General features: G+C 61.3%; 2 protein-coding genes across 11 annotated transcripts; one reads left to right on the plus strand and one right to left on the minus strand.

The window, feature by feature from the left end:
- Window positions 1–537: 537 nt before the first annotated feature.
- Window positions 538–12,532, plus strand: Cnot3 (CCR4-NOT transcription complex subunit 3). 10 transcript variants are annotated; one of them, XM_013147809.3, is made up of 18 exons: window positions 540–808; window positions 4,109–4,187; window positions 4,306–4,373; window positions 4,590–4,664; window positions 4,798–4,887; window positions 5,064–5,192; window positions 5,279–5,374; window positions 6,291–6,513; window positions 6,602–6,735; window positions 7,014–7,070; window positions 7,643–8,024; window positions 8,123–8,225; window positions 9,051–9,249; window positions 10,207–10,306; window positions 10,393–10,591; window positions 10,882–11,014; window positions 11,527–11,652; window positions 12,207–12,532. In XM_013147809.3, exons 2-18 carry the CDS (start codon window positions 4,163–4,165, stop codon window positions 12,303–12,305), a joined length of 2,238 nt encoding a protein of 745 aa, XP_013003263.1. In that variant the 5' UTR covers window positions 540–808; window positions 4,109–4,162; the 3' UTR covers window positions 12,306–12,532. The 10 variants fall into 10 exon arrangements, with proteins under 10 accessions (XP_063109325.1, XP_013003263.1, XP_005001785.1 ...); XM_005001728.4 differs by having other exon boundaries at window positions 541–808; window positions 8,102–8,225; XM_003465453.5 differs by having other exon boundaries at window positions 541–808; window positions 6,294–6,513; window positions 8,102–8,225.
- On the minus strand, window positions 12,490–15,690 carry Leng1 (leukocyte receptor cluster member 1). Its single transcript, XM_003465573.5, has 4 exons — window positions 15,415–15,690; window positions 13,905–14,084; window positions 13,243–13,499; window positions 12,490–12,783 (listed from the first exon to the last, which is right to left on the minus strand). The coding sequence occupies exons 1-4, from the start codon at window positions 15,544–15,546 to the stop codon at window positions 12,570–12,572; spliced, it is 783 nt and encodes a 260-aa protein (XP_003465621.1). The 5' UTR covers window positions 15,547–15,690; the 3' UTR covers window positions 12,490–12,569.
- Window positions 15,691–15,857: the final 167 nt, after the last annotated feature.

Consider the following 15,857-nt stretch of genomic DNA (forward strand, 5'->3'; position numbering starts at 1 on the left):
TCTGCTTGGGGTCCTCCCCTTTGCTTTGAAGGAAGCTGTCTCCCTTTAGATACACTGGCTGTAATTTCCATTCTCCATGCCTTCCTCCGCTTTCCTCACCCACTTTCAAGACCAACCAATGGTTTTAGGGAAGACTGTCCTTTGGAGCCAATTAAAAACAGCTCTAAATTTGACGGACGACTTCCCGCCCCTGATCAGCCTAACTCCTCCCGCCAACCAATTGCTTTAGGAGAAGGGGGCGGGTACAGCCAATCAGCACCACACAGCCCTTTTGATTGACATATGGGTCCTCGCGCTGGCGTGTTGTGCCCCGAGGCAGAAGGAGGAGGTGGAGCGGAGAAAACCTGAGCCAATCCTAGCCGGTTACGATGGAGGCCAATCGAATGCCGCGCCTTGTAGACATTATCCAATCCACTAGAGGGGTTTGGCCACAGCCGTGACAAGAACCAATAAGATGCGCCTTACGGCCAAGAGCGACGTGCGGCAGGAGCAATGATGGGCCTATATTCGGGGGTCGGGGGCGGGTCGGCGCCAGAGACGAGAAGAGCGGAGGGGAGGCTGCCTCCGCCGCCGCCATCTTGGACCGGGCCCGGTCAGCTTCCGCGGAGCCATCGGCCGACGCGACCGCCTCTCCTGAGTCCAGACCCCCGTCGTCAGAACAACCCCGGGCCCACTCCCCCTACCCCACTTCCGCTTCGCGCCGCTATCGCGACAGCGCGTGAGGGCCCGGGGCGCGAGAAAAAGGCGGCAGGCGTTCGCCTCCCCCGCCTGTCGCGATAGCTCCTCAGCGGCGGCGTCAGCTCCTGTGGTGAGAGCGTCAGGCTCGACTGGGCCGGACCCCTTCCCCTCCTGGCGCCGTCTACTGCCCCCGCCCGCCGCCGTCGCGCCCCGGCCTCCCCACCCTTCCCTCGCCACTGCCGCGTGCCCCGCGCCCCCGCGCCCGTACCCGCACTCGGCACCGTCGCCCGAGGGTGCCGCCCCCTCCCTGCACGGTTTGGTGTGCCCTGCTGCCGCCAGGCTCGATCTGTGCTGCAGGAACCCGCACCGCTGCTAGTTGAAGCTGCCGCCAAAGTTGCCGCCGCCGCCGCCGCCGCCGTGTCCCCTGTCCCCGGTCCGCTTCCGGTCAGCGCCTGGTCCCCCGTGGCCGTGGGCTTCCTGGCGGCGTCGTGGCTGGGGCCCGCGCCGGCCGTGCTCGTGCTCTGTGGCAGCCGCCCCTCGGTACTCAGGCTGTCATCTCCTGGGTTCCCTGGCACCTCCTCCCGTCGTCCCCCGTCGCACAGGTTGTCGCCTCCTTGAGTGTCAGCGCGTACGCCAGTCATATCCACGCCTTCTCCGAGGTGTCACCGGTGCCAGGGGTCCCTCATCTCCCGGCAGTGGTGTTCTGCTGGTGATGTGTGCCCGTCCTGTCACCGAGACGTCCGGAGCATGAGCACTTTGCGGCCAGGCCCGCCCTGACCTCCCCTCCACTGACCCCTTGGGGGTGCGAGGCTTCCCCGGTGAAGAGGAGCTTTTCCCGGGGCCCCGCAGGGGCAGGCACCTGTGTAATGTCCCTGGCCTCAGGGGTAAGGTTCCTGCCTCCTTTGGTGTCTGTGTTGGCATTCTTCCTGGGTCGCAGGTGTCCTGTGTTTCCTGTGTGTCCCCAGCGTGTAATCGAGGGGTGTAGGGGCTCTTGACTAAAGCTTCTCAGCCCATCTGTCACCGTAATTTCTCACGGTGTGAGACTAAGAGGAAGGCCCCTTATGGGCAGTGTGGGGTGCCTGAGACGCAGAAGGGATCCCACTTTGGCCACCTTCCCTGGGGTGTGTGTGACTCCAGGATGGGGTTTGCGGCCCTCAGCCTTGGTGATGGGCAGCTCCAGGAGAGGTAATTGCCTCTGCCCAGTCCTAACACAGCAGTCCCCTGACCTGCTGACCCTGCGTCTGGCAGCATGGGTGGCCCCCTACAGGTCAAAGCATCACTTCCAGCACTGCTCTCTGGAGCTCTATCTGGAGCAGGAGCTGCCCAGAGGGTCCAGGGCCCTCCTGTGGACACCCAGCAGCCCCCTTGCTGAGTCGTCTCTAAGTATGCCACCTGTCCCGGGTAGTGGAGTTCTGTGGGCTCTTTGCTGTTGCTGGCTTCTGTGGAACTGCTTGCTGCACTACCGCTTGCCCTGTTATTGTGCACTCTGGCTGGGTAATGCATGCTGACTTACCTCTGGTTGTGGGTCTTCATAGGTGAGCCTCCTGGCCAGGGTTACCCCATCTGCTGGTTGGGCTCCCTTGCTGTCCAGGCACTCTTTCTCTTGGGCAGTGGCACCCATCTCCTGTGGGGCTCGGCAGTGTCCTGGACAGACAGAGCTCCTGTGGTGGAATCTCCACTTCGAGATGGCAGCGCCAAACACTACTCTCTGCCTCTGCTAGGGGGCTAAGGTGCTGGTGCCCTCTCCTTGTGGAATGTTTTTGGTGCTAGGGCTGTTCTTCTTAGGTTCCTGGGGTGCTTGGCCTCTCTGTGCAGCTGTGGGTTTTCCCATCAGGAATCTCTGTGCCAGTCACAGCTGTGGCCACCTCAGTGTTTGAAGCATTGCTCCATGGGTCCTCCATGCTCTGTGGCACTTGTAGCTGACTCCTTTATAGAGTTCTTGCTGCCACAGTGTGGTCCCCTTCCCAGTGCTAGCATCCCAGGCTCTGTAGGATGGGGATTGCTGAAGGCATCCCCTCCCAGGCTGAGGGATGTGGACTGAGGGTTGTCTCTTGGCTGGGAGCGGGAGGTTAAACCTCTGGCCTGATGGAGAAAGTGGTGTCCTGTGTCGTTGTGGTCCCTGCACTCCTCATCCTGGTATACAAGCCCTTCTCTGTGATTCCAGGGGGCACCCAGGCCAACCCATTGTAGTGCTCTGTGGAACTGTCTTCTGGTCCTGGCTGCTTGCTGTCCCCCTGGAGATGCCCGTGCATGACGTGCCCACTGCCTAAGGGTGTTGCTCTTGGTCTCAGTGGGCTCCATATTGAGGGGCTCTGAGCCCCCAAGCCGTGAACTGCCTCTGCCTGGCATGCAGCCTCGTGCCCCATTGTCCAGGCCTTCTGTTCCATGCCGTGTAGTAGCTGCTGGCCATGTGCGGCAATAAGAAGTTAAAGTGAATAGGGAAACACTCAGCTTTATAGCATTTTGCTCATCGAGCAGCAGTGACCTGTGGCCCATTTCCCAAAGGGACTGCGCCGTGTGGGTTTCCACCCTCCCCACAAGGGCCATCTTGCTTGTCTGCCCCCGCTTCAGGGCCTGAGTCCCCAGTGCGGAGGGCCCTGTTTTGTGGTGGGGGCCAGCCTAGGTGCCCCTCCTTGCCAGCAGGTGCCCCGACCGCAGAGCCTGCTTCTCAGTGTGCAGCTTCTGCCCAGCTCGGAAGCCTCAGCACAGCGCTGCCTCCATCCCTGTCCTGGGGTCCCAGTGCCAGGCCCTGCCGTGTGGCTCCTGTGAGCCCTCAAGCCTCTCCAGGTTGCAGCTTCCTTTAGGGAAAGGGGCTTTGGGCATCTACCCCGTTGGTTTAGGTTTCTGTGGAGTGTAAACGGTAAGCACATTTGATCAGGAGTTCTTCTATGTGCAGCCCATAGCTGGGGTACTGTTCAGCTTCTTATCTTTGAGAGATTCACTTTTTCTATCCATCTTCTCTGAGGACTGCTGCTTGCCGGCATCTCTATCTCTCCTGGGGCTCCGGCTCTTGGAGGTAGGAGTGTGGTCTCCTTTTGGTTCTGGGCTTCTGTAGTGGCCTGTACTTTGAGGTCCAGGACCCTCTTGTGAGGTCCCTGTGTGGCTCGGCCTATGCTGTCCTGGGTGCTGCGCTCTCCCTACCTGACTGCCCCCGGGGGTCCTTGTGTGGGTGCCATGTGTCTTCTGGCATGTCGCAGGAGTGACTAGGTCACCTGTCCTGCCCGAAAACACCTTCAGTGTCACCTGGGGGAGGCTTTGCATCTCCTGGGGCAGAGCCTGCACACAGCATCTCATCCCCTGTGGAAATCCAGCACGCTCCTGGTTCCCTCTGTGGTTGCTGTCCACCATCCCCACTGCCACTGAGCCACACCCTGTGTGAGTCGGGCTGACTGGGGAAGGGGCATCAAGTAGTTGCATTCTCTTTCTCCAGTAGAGCAGCTGAGCCACGAGAGTATGAGGAGAGCGCGTCCATAGGGCAGGGAAGATGGCAGACAAGCGCAAACTCCAAGGTGAGGGGGTGAAGATGGGATGGGGATGGAGAGAAGACAAGAAGGGGCGGGAGCCGCCATGCGCATGTGCTCGGTCAGCCAGGGCAGAACCCTGACCGCTGCCTCCTTCCCGGGCCAGGTGAGATTGATCGCTGCCTGAAGAAGGTGTCTGAGGGTGTGGAGCAGTTTGAAGACATTTGGCAGAAGGTGCGGTGGCTGGTGGCCTTGAGGTCTGGGTGTCTGGGGAGAACCCAGGAAGTGGTGTTGAGCTGGGGAAAGGGCTGCTTGTCCTGGTGTTGAGGACCTAGGAGGGGCACCTCTAAGATAGAGGGACTGGGCCTGGGGGTCCCTGAATCCCAGCCTGGGGAAGAAGAGGGCTAGACTTTCCTGCCCACACTGACTGCTGACTCCTCCATCCCTCAGCTCCACAATGCAGCCAATGCGAACCAGAAAGAAAAGTATGAGGCCGACCTAAAGAAGGAGATTAAGAAGCTACAAGTGAGGGGCCTGGGGCTGGACACCTGCGTCCTGTGGGTTGAGGGCCTGGGAGTGGGGACTGCTGGGTCCCAGGGAGAGGAGGGAGCCAGAGCCCAGTTCTGGGGTCCAGAGTCTGAAGTCCTGTCACCTGCAGCGGCTGAGGGACCAGATCAAGACATGGGTGGCCTCCAACGAGATCAAGGACAAGCGGCAGTTGATTGACAACCGCAAGCTCATTGAGACGGTAGGAGTGTGGAGCTGGGGTGGGGTTGGGAAGCGGCCACACAGGTTGTCGTGTGGACCAGGGGGCAGGGGCAGTGGCCCTGGGGCGGTGTCCCTGAGCCTCAGTCCAAGTGTCGCTGCCCTTAGTCAGCTTCTTTCCCGCCCTCAAGAGTCCCCTGCCAACTGCACTCTCCACAGCAAATGGAGCGGTTCAAGGTTGTGGAGCGAGAGACCAAAACCAAGGCGTACAGCAAGGAGGGTCTGGGCCTGGCCCAGAAGGTGGACCCTGCCCAGAAGGAGAAAGAGGAAGTCGGCCAGTGGCTCACAGTGAGCGAGGCTGGGAGAATCGAGGAGTGTGGGCCTGGCTGGGCGTGTGTAGAGCCCTGGCTGACAGTACGCCCTTGCTCCCCCAGAACACCATCGACACCCTAAACATGCAGGTGGACCAGTTTGAGAGTGAGGTGGAGTCCCTGTCGGTGCAGACACGCAAGAAGAAGGGTGACAAGGATGTGAGTGGGGGGAGCCCCCTCCTTCAGGTGGGGCTGGGCTGGCCTTTGGGCTGGAGAGGCAGGCAGTGCTGAGCCCAGGCAGTGGAGCCATCATAAGAAGGGTGCAGTGGGTAAAGATGAACTTGGGTTCCGTGGGGTGACAGATTGAGGTCTTGAGGGACAGCCAGGCCAGGAGGCCACGCAGTGCCTGGAGCACCCCGGGTTCCCAAGGAGGGCAAGTGGGGTGAGGGTGCCAGGTGGGTGGTGTGTTCTGCAGACAGGCTGCAGGAGCGGTGGGTCCCAGCCCTTGTTTCGCAGGGAATGAGCTCAGAGTGATTTAGACCCTGCTCAGCAGGGTTCTGGGGAGCAGGGGCCGAGATGGTGGGGTGGGGGGAAGCAGAACTTGCTGGAGTTGTGTCGGCCTACATGGATGACAGTGGGTTCCCAAAGAGAGGAGAGATTTGGCGCGGAGGCTGAGGGGTCTAGTATTAAGGCTTGGGGCTTGGAGGGGTACAGCAGCCAGGCTTCTGCATTTGGGCTTCCTGGGTGGGAACAGGCGTGGGTCAGCAATGACGGGTTGTCTTGGGTTATCATGGCTGTGAACTGCCAGCTCTCCCAGCTGGGGACTGCTGTTACTCCTGTTGCAGCAGGACGGGTGGGGAACAGGATCTGCAAGCCAGGAGAAGGTTGGAGCAAGTGGGGTGGCCCTGTGGGGGGAGGTACAGATAGCAGCTGAGTGTGGTGGCGTAGAAAGCCCAGGGTTTTTCAGTTTTCTGCAGTCTGCAGAGCTGCAGGATCGGGGGCAGGAGTGATGGGACCCACACTGGGGTTGGGGATGGGGGGAAAGGGACTCCACACTACACTGTGTGGGTTGAGGGAGCTGGACTGGGGCCGAGGACTGTGCTCCACAGCCCTGAGCCTGGCCTGGGCTCACCAGCAGAAGCAGGACCGGATCGAGGGCTTGAAGAGGCACATTGAGAAGCACCGCTACCACGTGCGCATGCTGGAGACCATCCTGCGCATGCTGGACAATGACTCTATCCTGGTGGATGCCATCCGCAAAATCAAGGATGACGTGGAGTACTACGTCGACTCGTCCCAGGACCCCGACTTCGAGGAGAACGAGTTCCTCTACGATGACCTGGACCTCGAGGACATTCGTGAGGCCCTGGGCTGCCTGTCGCTGTGCCAGGTGGGAGCCGGGAGGGGCTGTGGCCTTGCTAAGCATACTCTTCCTTGCCCCCACAGCACAGGCGCTGGTCGCCACCTCCCCACCAAGCCACAGCCACATGGAGGACGAGATCTTCAATCAGTCCAGCAGCACGCCCACCTCCACTACGTCCAGCTCACCCATCCCACCAAGCCCGGCCAACTGCACAACGGTGAGGGTGCTTGGGCGCAGCTGGGTCCTTCTTCTGGGGTGCACTGGGACTGACCTGGCACCACCCCAGGGCCTTGGGTGTGGAGCAGCAGCACTGGTGTGGGCCTGCGTCCCCCTGTGGGATGGGGGCTTTAGGTGTCTGGGGGAGGGAAGCCAGCTGTTTGGCTGGCTGCAGGGCATGAGGTCAGCCAGCCAGGCACTGCCCCGGAGGGTTTAGAGATTGGTGTCTGGGTGGGCCCGGAGGCCACAGGGTGTCTGACTCCACCTGCTGTATTGCAGGAGAACTCGGAGGACGATAAGAAGAGGGGACGCTCCACAGACAGTGAAGTCAGCCAGGTGTGTGTGCATGCCCAGTGGCCTGGTGCTTGTGGGCAGGCGCTCAGGAGTGGCAGGGAAGTGCAGCACGCAGTACCCACCAGAGTTCCCTCGGCCCCAGCTGGCCTTGCTGCCCTTGCCTGCCTCTGCCTGGGTCCAGGAGCAGGCTGAGGTGGGCTGCTGGGGTCCCCTGCAGGAAGGGGTGAGGCTGGGTGAGACCCCCTGGCTTGGCTTGGCCCTGGCCCTCTAGGAGTGAGGCCCTGGGTGCTGGTTAGGCTGGGGGCTCGGGCATGAGTTGGCCACCACTTGCTGGTGTGCAGTGAGTGCTTTAGTGGCTCTCTGAGGGACATTCTGCAGCGCTGCCCAGCTGCTGACTGTGTCCGCTCTACTGTAGCATGGGGCTGCTCCAGCAAGTCCCACTCGGGGCCGTGGAGGAGATGCCAGTTGGCATGTGGGGATCGGGCAGGTGGGATGGGGAAGCCCCCAGAGGCAGTAACAGAGTCTGAGGAGGGGCCCTTGTGACTCAGGGAGACTGCAAGTGCTTAGGGGCCGGCCCACCCACCCAGTTGTGACTTCTGTTCTCTTCCTTGTAGTCACCAGCCAAAAATGGCTCCAAGCCTGTCCACAGCAGCCAGCACCCCCAGTCCCCAGCCGTGCCACCCACGTACCCTTCGGGGCCCCTGCCTGCCACCTCTGCCTTGAGCACCACCACTGGCAACAATGGGGCCCCTGCTTCCACAGCAACACCAAGTGCCCTGGGCCCCAAGGCCAGCCCAGCTCCTGGCCACAGTTCAGGCACCCCGGCCCCATATGCTCAGGCTGTGGCCCCACCTGCCGCCAGCGGACCCAGCACTGCCCAGCCCCGGCCCCCCAGCACCCAGCCGGGTGGTGGGAGTGGCGGGGGCGCCGGAGGGAGCGGCAGCAGCAGTGGCAGCGGCGGGGGTGGTGGGGCCGGCAAGCAGAACGGCGCCACTAGTAAGTGGGGTCGGCGGGGGCTGGGCCTTGGGTGGGCTGGGCAGCCAGCCGCCCTGCCACACGCCCTTCCCTCCCAGGTTACAGTTCTGTTGTGGCAGATAGCCCCGCAGAGGTGGCCCTAAGCAGCAGCTCGGGCAGCAGCACCAGCAGCCAGGCCCTGGGCCCCTCCTCAGGCCCGCACAACCCACCTCCCAGCACCACGTGAGTGTTCCTGCCAGCCGCAGGCTGTCCTGTGGGGTGCCGCCATGGGGCCCCTGGTATTGTGTCTGATGCTGTGCTGTCACCTCTAACCTAGGATAGGTGTACGGTGGCCTCTAGCCTGGCCTTGGTCTGTTCATGACAGGGTTTTACTGTGTGGCCCAGACTAGCCTAGAACTTGTGACCCTCGGGCCCCAGGGCTGGGGTTACAGGCATGCCCGGCCTGCCTTGCCCTCCAGGGTGTTCTTCTCTGGGCTTCACTGCTGTCAGCCCTGCCTTTGACCCTGACACCCACTGCAGCAGCCACTGCTCTGTTTCCTAAGGGGAGCTTTCCTAGCTGCCCCTGCCTTGGGCAGGAGCTCCACTGGCCCACTGTTGAGTGTCTTATGGAAAACCCACTGCCTGGGGTGCTCACCCCAGCCCTTGCTGGGCCACCTGGCCAGGGCCACCTGTTCTGGGATTGGAACCTCCCTCCTAGACCCCGTTGTTTTCTCTTTGTTTTGCTCTTTGTGTTTTGAGGCAGGGTCTCACTCACTACGTGGTTCAAGCTGACTTTAGTCTCAGTGTGTAGCTCAGGTTGGGCTGGGACTCCAGCTTTCCTGCCTCAGCCTCCTTCATGCAGCCAGGGCTGCAGCCTCATGCCCTGCTCTCTACCATGACTGACACCCCATGTCCAGCGTTGGTCAGCCTGTGGCTGTTGGGCCACCTTGAGGCTCTCTCCCTGTAGGGACTGCTTCTCCAGCTGCCTGCCCCAGCTGCCCTTCAGAGCCCTGTCCGCTGCCATCTGCCTTCCTGATCTCTCCTAAGCGTTCCTCCTCTTCCCGCCAGGAAGGAGCCCAGTGCAGCTGCCCCGACGGGGGCTGGGGGTGTGGCCCCCGGCTCAGGGAACAACTCTGGGGGTCCCAGCCTCCTGGTGCCACTGCCTGTGAACCCCCCCAGCTCTCCAACACCCAGCTTCAGTGAGGGCAAGGCGGCTGGGGCCCTGCTCAATGGGCCCCCGCAGTTCAGCAGTGCCCCAGAGATCAAGGTGAGTGCCCCTCACCCCCGACTCTGGGTCTTGACTTCTCCAGCTCTGCCATGTCCTCTGCAGGTCCGCTGTGTGTCCCACATCCTCAGCGTGGTCCCTGGCACACTGAGCTATTCATTTGGGGGTGCCTTCCCTTCCTTCCCTCAGTCAAGCCTGTGCATGACGGGTCCTTCCTGGATGTGGCTCTGTCTGCCCTGGCCGGGTCCTGGACTAGTCTCTGTCCTTATTTCCGCACTGACCCATGCTGTCCCCAGCTCACCCAGTGCCGCTCATTCTGAGGCTGTGAGGGCAGCTGCTGGGCCAAAGACAGGTCCACCATGGCCTGGGGCCAGGCTGAGCGCAAGTCCGGGCTGTCTGGCCTGAAGTCCTGGTGTGGCTGGATCTGTAGGTCCTTTCTGTCCTTGTGCAGTCCTGGGACAGTCCTGCCTAGGAGTGGGTGGGCTGCAGAGGCTCTGGGGATATAGTGTGTGCTGGGGGGGTGGGGAGAGGGGAATGCGGCAGAGCTTGGGTATGCCAGCTGAGGAGCCACCCTTTCCACAGGACTCTGTGGGGGCGGAGAGTGTGGGTAGAGTACCAAGTGAAGGGAAAGAGCGCTCTGCAGTGCTCCCCACAGGTGGTGCCAGGCTGGGCTGAGGGGATGCTCCAGGAGGGTGAGTCCTGCCTGTAGCTGCAGCAGGTGCCACTCCAATGCGTGTGACCATGGGATCAGTACTGGGCTATATAGCCCAGACTGGGGGACAGTGTCACTTCAGTCCCTTAGGGAGGTCTCCTGTGTGGGCGTGCTGGACACCCTTCCAGGAGGAGGTGTGTGCCTTGTCCTTCCGTGTCCTCCCCTCAGTGTGCCATAGATCCTCTCCAGGATCCATGTCTACACCCACACTTGGGGGGGTGTCCAGGGCTCCTGTAGCCTGCAGTCCGCGCCTCTGCCCAGCCGTCAATGTGCCCCTTGCCCTGCAGGCCCCTGAGCCCCTGAGCTCCCTAAAGTCCATGGCTGAGCGTGCAGCCATCAGTTCAGGCATTGAGGACCCTGTGCCAACGCTCCACCTGACTGATCGAGGTGAGGGTCCCTCAGGGCACAGGGGGCAGGGAGTGAGGAGCCAGGGTACTGCCCTCACCCACCCCGCTGCACTGCCTGCCCCACAGACATCATCCTGAGCAGCACCTCGGCGCCCCCTGCCTCGACGCAGCCGCCCCTGCAGCTGTCGGAGGTGAACATCCCGCTGTCGCTGGGTGTGTGCCCGCTGGGCCCGGTGCCCCTCACCAAGGAGCAGCTCTACCAACAGGCCATGGAGGAGGCCGCCTGGCACCACATGCCCCACCCCTCCGACTCGGAGCGCATACGGTGAGAAGGCAGTGGGAGTGGGGGGAGGGTTAGGCTGCCTCCCGGATCCCCGGAGATGAGGTGGTGCACCCCTGCTGTCCCAGCTTCCTGGGAGGTGGACAGGACACGCATAGCCCAAGCACTCAGCAAGACCCTGCCTCGGGGTAGACAGGTTTGGGGTGTAGTTCAGCATCCTTGTGTTCAGTGCTGTAGAGGAGACTGAAGCTGAGGGCCCAGCTGGGACTTGCTGCTCAGGGTTCTGGGCCAAGCGGAGCCAGAAGGCAGTGGCACTGACCCCTGGTCCTCCACAGGCAGTACCTGCCCCGGAACCCCTGCCCGACGCCCCCCTACCACCACCAGATGCCGCCCCCGCACTCGGACACTGTGGAGTTCTACCAGCGCCTGTCCACCGAGACGCTCTTCTTTATCTTCTACTATCTGGAGGTACAGCAGGGCCCCCGGGAAGCCTCGGGGCCCCCAGCTCTGCCGCCACTGCCGCCGTACCCCCTCGGGCTGGAGGGGTGAGGTGGGTGCCCTGCTGCGGCTACTGGGACCGCACCCCTTCCCCACCCTGACCCTGGCCCCCACCTGTTCTGGTCCCCAGCTTGCCCTGTGGTGTTCCAGCTGTTCAGGCTGAGGGTTTACTTGCTATCACCTCTCCTCAGCAGGGCAGGGCCCCTGGAGGCCTCTGCCCCCCTGAGCCCAGACCGCCCCCTCCCCGCCTGAGATGTCCCCCCACATTGCCCACCTGCCTCTTGGTGGGCTGTAGTCTCTGCCTTCACAAAGCTTCTGTGAAAGCAATTTCCACCTCGCCTCATTCTGCTGACCGGCATGGATATGTGTGGCGCCCTGTGCTGTGGCCCGCAGCCCTTCAGCAGCCTGGCCTGTGTCCCACCCTACCCCCAGCGGTGCTGTGGTTTGGGGGCCCCCTGACCCCTTCTGCACTTGGTCCACAGGGCACTAAGGCGCAGTATCTGGCGGCCAAGGCCCTGAAGAAGCAGTCCTGGCGGTTCCACACCAAGTACATGATGTGGTTCCAAAGGCATGAGGAACCCAAGACCATCACCGACGAGTTCGAGCAGGTGAGGACCCTCCATCATCTCTGGCTCCTGCTGGGCAGGGCTGCTTGGCCACCAGAGGGGGCTTTGTGGCCCCTTCCCGGTCCCCACACCTGGTTTTTGCCCAGCTCTGGTGGGGCCTGCCTTCTCCATGGGGTTGCCAGCTACATCCACCATGTAGGTATTCATGGTGCTGCCCCAGAGCCACCACAGGTGTCCCTAGCTCTGCTCTGCTCACATGCAGTTGCTGTGTCCAGTGGCTTCGAGGTTCCCAGCTGCAGGTTCCCTCCTTGTCCTTGTGCCCTGTTTGGCTACTCCTTGGAAGCATTTTGCATACCCTAGGCCTGGGGATCTCCCTCCCAAGGCCTCAGCCTGACCCCAGGCTGCCTGTCCTGTGCTGGCTCAGGCCCCTGCTTACCCTGACATCCAGGCTGCACCGTCACAGTGGTATTCCCCCTTTGGGGTGCCTGCTCAGGCTCCAACAGCCATGGGGATGTGCAGTGCCCTGGCGGGGCACCCCCTCGGAAAGTCCTGGCCTGCTGCACACCCCGCTGACCGCCCGCCTTCTCCCTGGCCAGGGCACCTACATCTACTTTGACTATGAGAAGTGGGGCCAGCGGAAGAAGGAGGGCTTCACCTTCGAGTACCGCTACCTGGAGGACCGGGACCTCCAGTGACCCTGGCCTCCCCTACGCTCCCCGCATGCTGATACCCCTGCCCCGAGCCTGTGGCCCAGGCCTCCGCCTTCACCCCTCCCCAGGACGCAGGGAGGAGCCGGGAGGTCCTCCCAGCCCCACCTTGGGGCCCGGGGCGAGGGCTGCCCCTTCCCCTCCCCAGTGAGGGACTTTTTTGGTAAACCTATTTTCATTTTGGAAAATATTTATGAATAAATAGTTTTATATGATGGCTGGCTGTGGCAGCCTCTGCTGTTACCCTGGGGGTCAGCGTGCAGGAGGGGTGTCCTGCCGGCGGGGGCGTCGTGCCAGCTGGGGGTTGAACTGTGAGTTGTATCGCCGGTGCCGGTCGTCAGTCTCCTCAGGCTCACCTTCCTGGGGCATACATCCCTGGGCCTTGGCCAGTAGGGCCTCTGCACGGGCCCTCTCTGCTGCTTCCCGCCGGAGGCGCTCAGCTCGGAGCTGGTCCAGCGATGGGGGCCTGTGGGGGAGCAGGGTCAGTGTCTGTAGCAGGCTGACTCTGGATGGAGGTTCTCTGTGCCCCTTCTCGTCACCCCTGCTCCCCAAGGCCCTGCTTCCCCTTCTTTTCTCTATGGTGCCAGGAGTTGAACCCAGGGCCCTGTACATCCTGGCTCTTCTTAAAGATTTTGTTTTAGATTTTTTTGAGACAAGTCACAAACTTGCTGGGGCTGGGCTCAAACCGTGATCTTCCTGCCCAGCCTCCTGCATGCTGGGACTCAAGGCCTGTGCCAGGACTCAGCAATACTCTAAAAAATCAAGGCTGTCAAAGCCTTTTAAGTAGATTGTCTTGACACAGTGGCTTAGAAATGGAAATAGGCCATCTCCCCAGAACCCTAAGCTTCCCGGCAGTGCTGGGGACCCTGGCCCACCCCGCCTGTTGGGGAGCCCGACCCACTAAGGGTGAGGCCTTGGTGCTTACCCCTTGGGCCGCAGTGACTCCTTCCGCTCCTTCTGCACTGGGCCGCCCCCCTCCCCACTGTGCGTCCTCTTCCTCCGCAAATGCTTCTGCATCTCCCGCATGGGGTCTAGGCGGCTCTTGATCTTCTCGTCTGGGGCCTGCTCTGGCTGGGGGGCCCCTCGCTGTGGGGGGAGCTGGTACCAGGGGGGCTGTGTCTGTGCCTCTGCGGCGCTCTGGCCCAGATAGGTAAGGATGCCCAGCGCTTTCTCCTGCCTCTCCTGCGGGACGGACATGAGGTGGAGCCCTCTTGGTGGCTAAGAGTGGATACCAACCAGAAACTGGACTCCCAGGATTGGCACCTGAGCTGTGCATTGCTGCCCTGGGCACACACTGAAGAACACGGACAGCAGAGGAAAGAGGGATGGCCCAGGGGCCAGAAGCCAGCCCAGGCTGATGGGGAATGCCAGGGAGCAGGGGTGGTAGGCCCTGATTCCTGCAGCACGGAGCTCAAGGTTTGCCTCCAGCAGGTCAGCAACTGGGGGCAGAGGGCACTGAGGTCTCACTAACCCACTTCACTTCTGGGACTGGGCTGCCCGCTGGGCATGTGCGATTTATCTTCACAGCGTAGGCAGAGCCCACATGGTGGCCTTCCCATTCTACTCTCAAGGCTGAGGCCAGCTTACTTTCTCCTGCCGCTTTTCTTCCTCGTACTCTTTGTTTCCAGTGGTCACCCCCTTGCCTTCCACCAGCAGCTCCCGAAGCAGGTTCACTGGACCAGAATCTGGAGCTCCAGGCTCTGCGATGTCCAGTGCAGGCAGCGCATTCTGCTGTCTGGCTTTCTTCCGTAGGAATTCTGTGCGGGCCTGGGGAGGGCAAAGGCAGTTAGAGGCAGAGCGTTTAGAATCTTGAAATAATTCAGGGAAGTGTCAGTCTGATGTCGACTGTGAATAGCACAGCAGCCACCATGCTGGGGTCATGGGCACCCAGAAGAGGCACCTGTTCCAGCATGGGGGGAGAAAGGGCATCTAAACAGAACACTATGGGTCATCAAGGATCCGCTGCAAGCCCTGGTGGCGCACGCCTGTAACTGCAGGCAGGAGAACCAGGAGTTTGGGGCCAGTCTGAGCTACATAGCAAGACCAAGTCTCAAAAGAAAAGGTTGGCTAGGAAATCCGTGGCTGAAACAGGAGGGGTCCCCTGCTAGGTACAGGAGAGGCCCCGCGTCAGATCCCCTGGATCAAAATAAAAGACAAGGCACATAAAGGCTGATAAATGCCTTTCAGGCAGATGATCTGAATTTCAGGAGTCCGAGGTGATTAACAATCTATGATAAATGTTTCTTTTAAATTTGCTCTTCAGAGTTATATGCAAATAACGGGTTGATAAGGTGATTTTAAAAACGGTAGGCTGGCCGGGCACACGCCTGTAATCCCAGCACCAAAGAGGCTGAGGCAGAGGATCACTGCGAGTTCGGTCAGTCTGGTCTACAAAGTGAGTTCAAGGCCAGCCTAAACAGCATGGTGAGACCCTGTTTCAAAAAGGCAAAAATAGGGGCTGGGGATTTAGCTCAGTGGCATAAGTGCCTGCCTTGTAAGCAGGCAGTCGTGAGTTCCATCTCAGGTACCGATAAAAAGGAAAAAGATACCAAAAAAAAAAAAAAAAAAAGGCAAAAATAAAACAAAAAAATCCAGGTGACTGTTGAGCCGCTGTTCAGGATTGGATTAACTGAGGAAGACCTTGCGGGGTGGACAATGCAAACCAAACGGATAAAGGAGCTGTAAAGAAACCCCCGGGGAGTGAGCGCTTTGGCGCAAGGCGGGGAGGCTGAGCCCCCTCAACCTCCCGGAGCCTCCCATCTGAAGCCATCGCGCATGCCCGTGCGACAGGACAGCGCCTATGTAGCAGCGTGCGGAGCCCGGGAGGGCTTTCTCGAGTCTCCGGGGCTCAGGACACTGGCGACGCAGGCAGACTAGTCAGAGCCCCTTGGGCCTTGCACACGCCCACGGGGAACCTAGGCCATGATCTTGACCAGGACCACACCCACCGAGGCCTCGGGGGCGGGGCCGGGCTACCGCAGCAACGCCCTGCGCGACGCGGCCACATTGAGCCTGCGCAGCGTCCACTTCCGGCTCCCGCCCGCAGCGTCGGTGTGACTGACGGCGGGAGCTCGGCACGGCAGGAATCGGCGCTTACCTCTTGCTCAGCAAGCAGCACCCTGCGTTCGCGCTCCTTCTCTTCCTCCCGGGCCTGCGCCTCGTCACGGCGTACGCGAGCGACATTGTCCTTGTTTCGGACATGCCAGCTCTTCTTTGGCAAGATGTTCATGGCGCCGTAGCCGTCCACAGACTGTCAGGCCCGCCTTCAAGCGCTTCCTATTGGGCAGATGTCCCCGCCCTGTTGCTCTTGTCTCAGCCACGGATTGGCTTTGGGCTAATTAGTACACGCCCTCGTTTTGCAGCGAGACATGATTGGCTGAGGCTCCCGCAGTATCCCCAGAGCCAGCCCGTGTATATTGCCTAGCAACCGTTCAGGTTGAGTCCCTCACAAGTGGCTCCACCCCGGTGCCGCCAGGTGCGACCACCGATTGGCTGACATTCAAGCCACGCCCTTCTGTTGCAAGAGCGGTTCACACTTTT

This window comes from Cavia porcellus, unplaced genomic scaffold (assembly GCF_034190915.1).
Source record: "Cavia porcellus strain 051 isolate PalLab524CR breed Dunkin Hartley unplaced genomic scaffold, mCavPor4.1 scaffold_7, whole genome shotgun sequence".
In the NCBI taxonomy this organism is placed as follows: Eukaryota; Metazoa; Chordata; class Mammalia; order Rodentia; family Caviidae; genus Cavia; species Cavia porcellus.

Coding starts and splice junctions, on each gene's coding strand:
- Cnot3 (XM_005001728.4), top strand. CDS start 4,163: ATGGCAGACAAGCGCAAACTCCAAG. Junction 4,888..5,063: donor ACCGCAAGCTCATTGAGACG/GTAGGAGTGTGG, acceptor CACTCTCCACAG/CAAATGGAGCGGTTCAAGGT. Junction 11,653..12,206: donor TCACCGACGAGTTCGAGCAG/GTGAGGACCCTC, acceptor CTCCCTGGCCAG/GGCACCTACATCTACTTTGA.
- Leng1 (XM_003465573.5), bottom strand. CDS start 15,546: ATGAACATCTTGCCAAAGAAGAGCTGGCATGTCCGAAACAAGGACAAT. Junction 13,500..13,904: donor AAGAAAAGCGGCAGGAGAAA/GTAAGCTGGCCT, acceptor TCCGTCCCGCAG/GAGAGGCAGGAGAAAGCGCT. Junction 12,784..13,242: donor GAGTCACTGCGGCCCAAGGG/GTAAGCACCAAG, acceptor GCTCCCCCACAG/GCCCCCATCGCTGGACCAGC.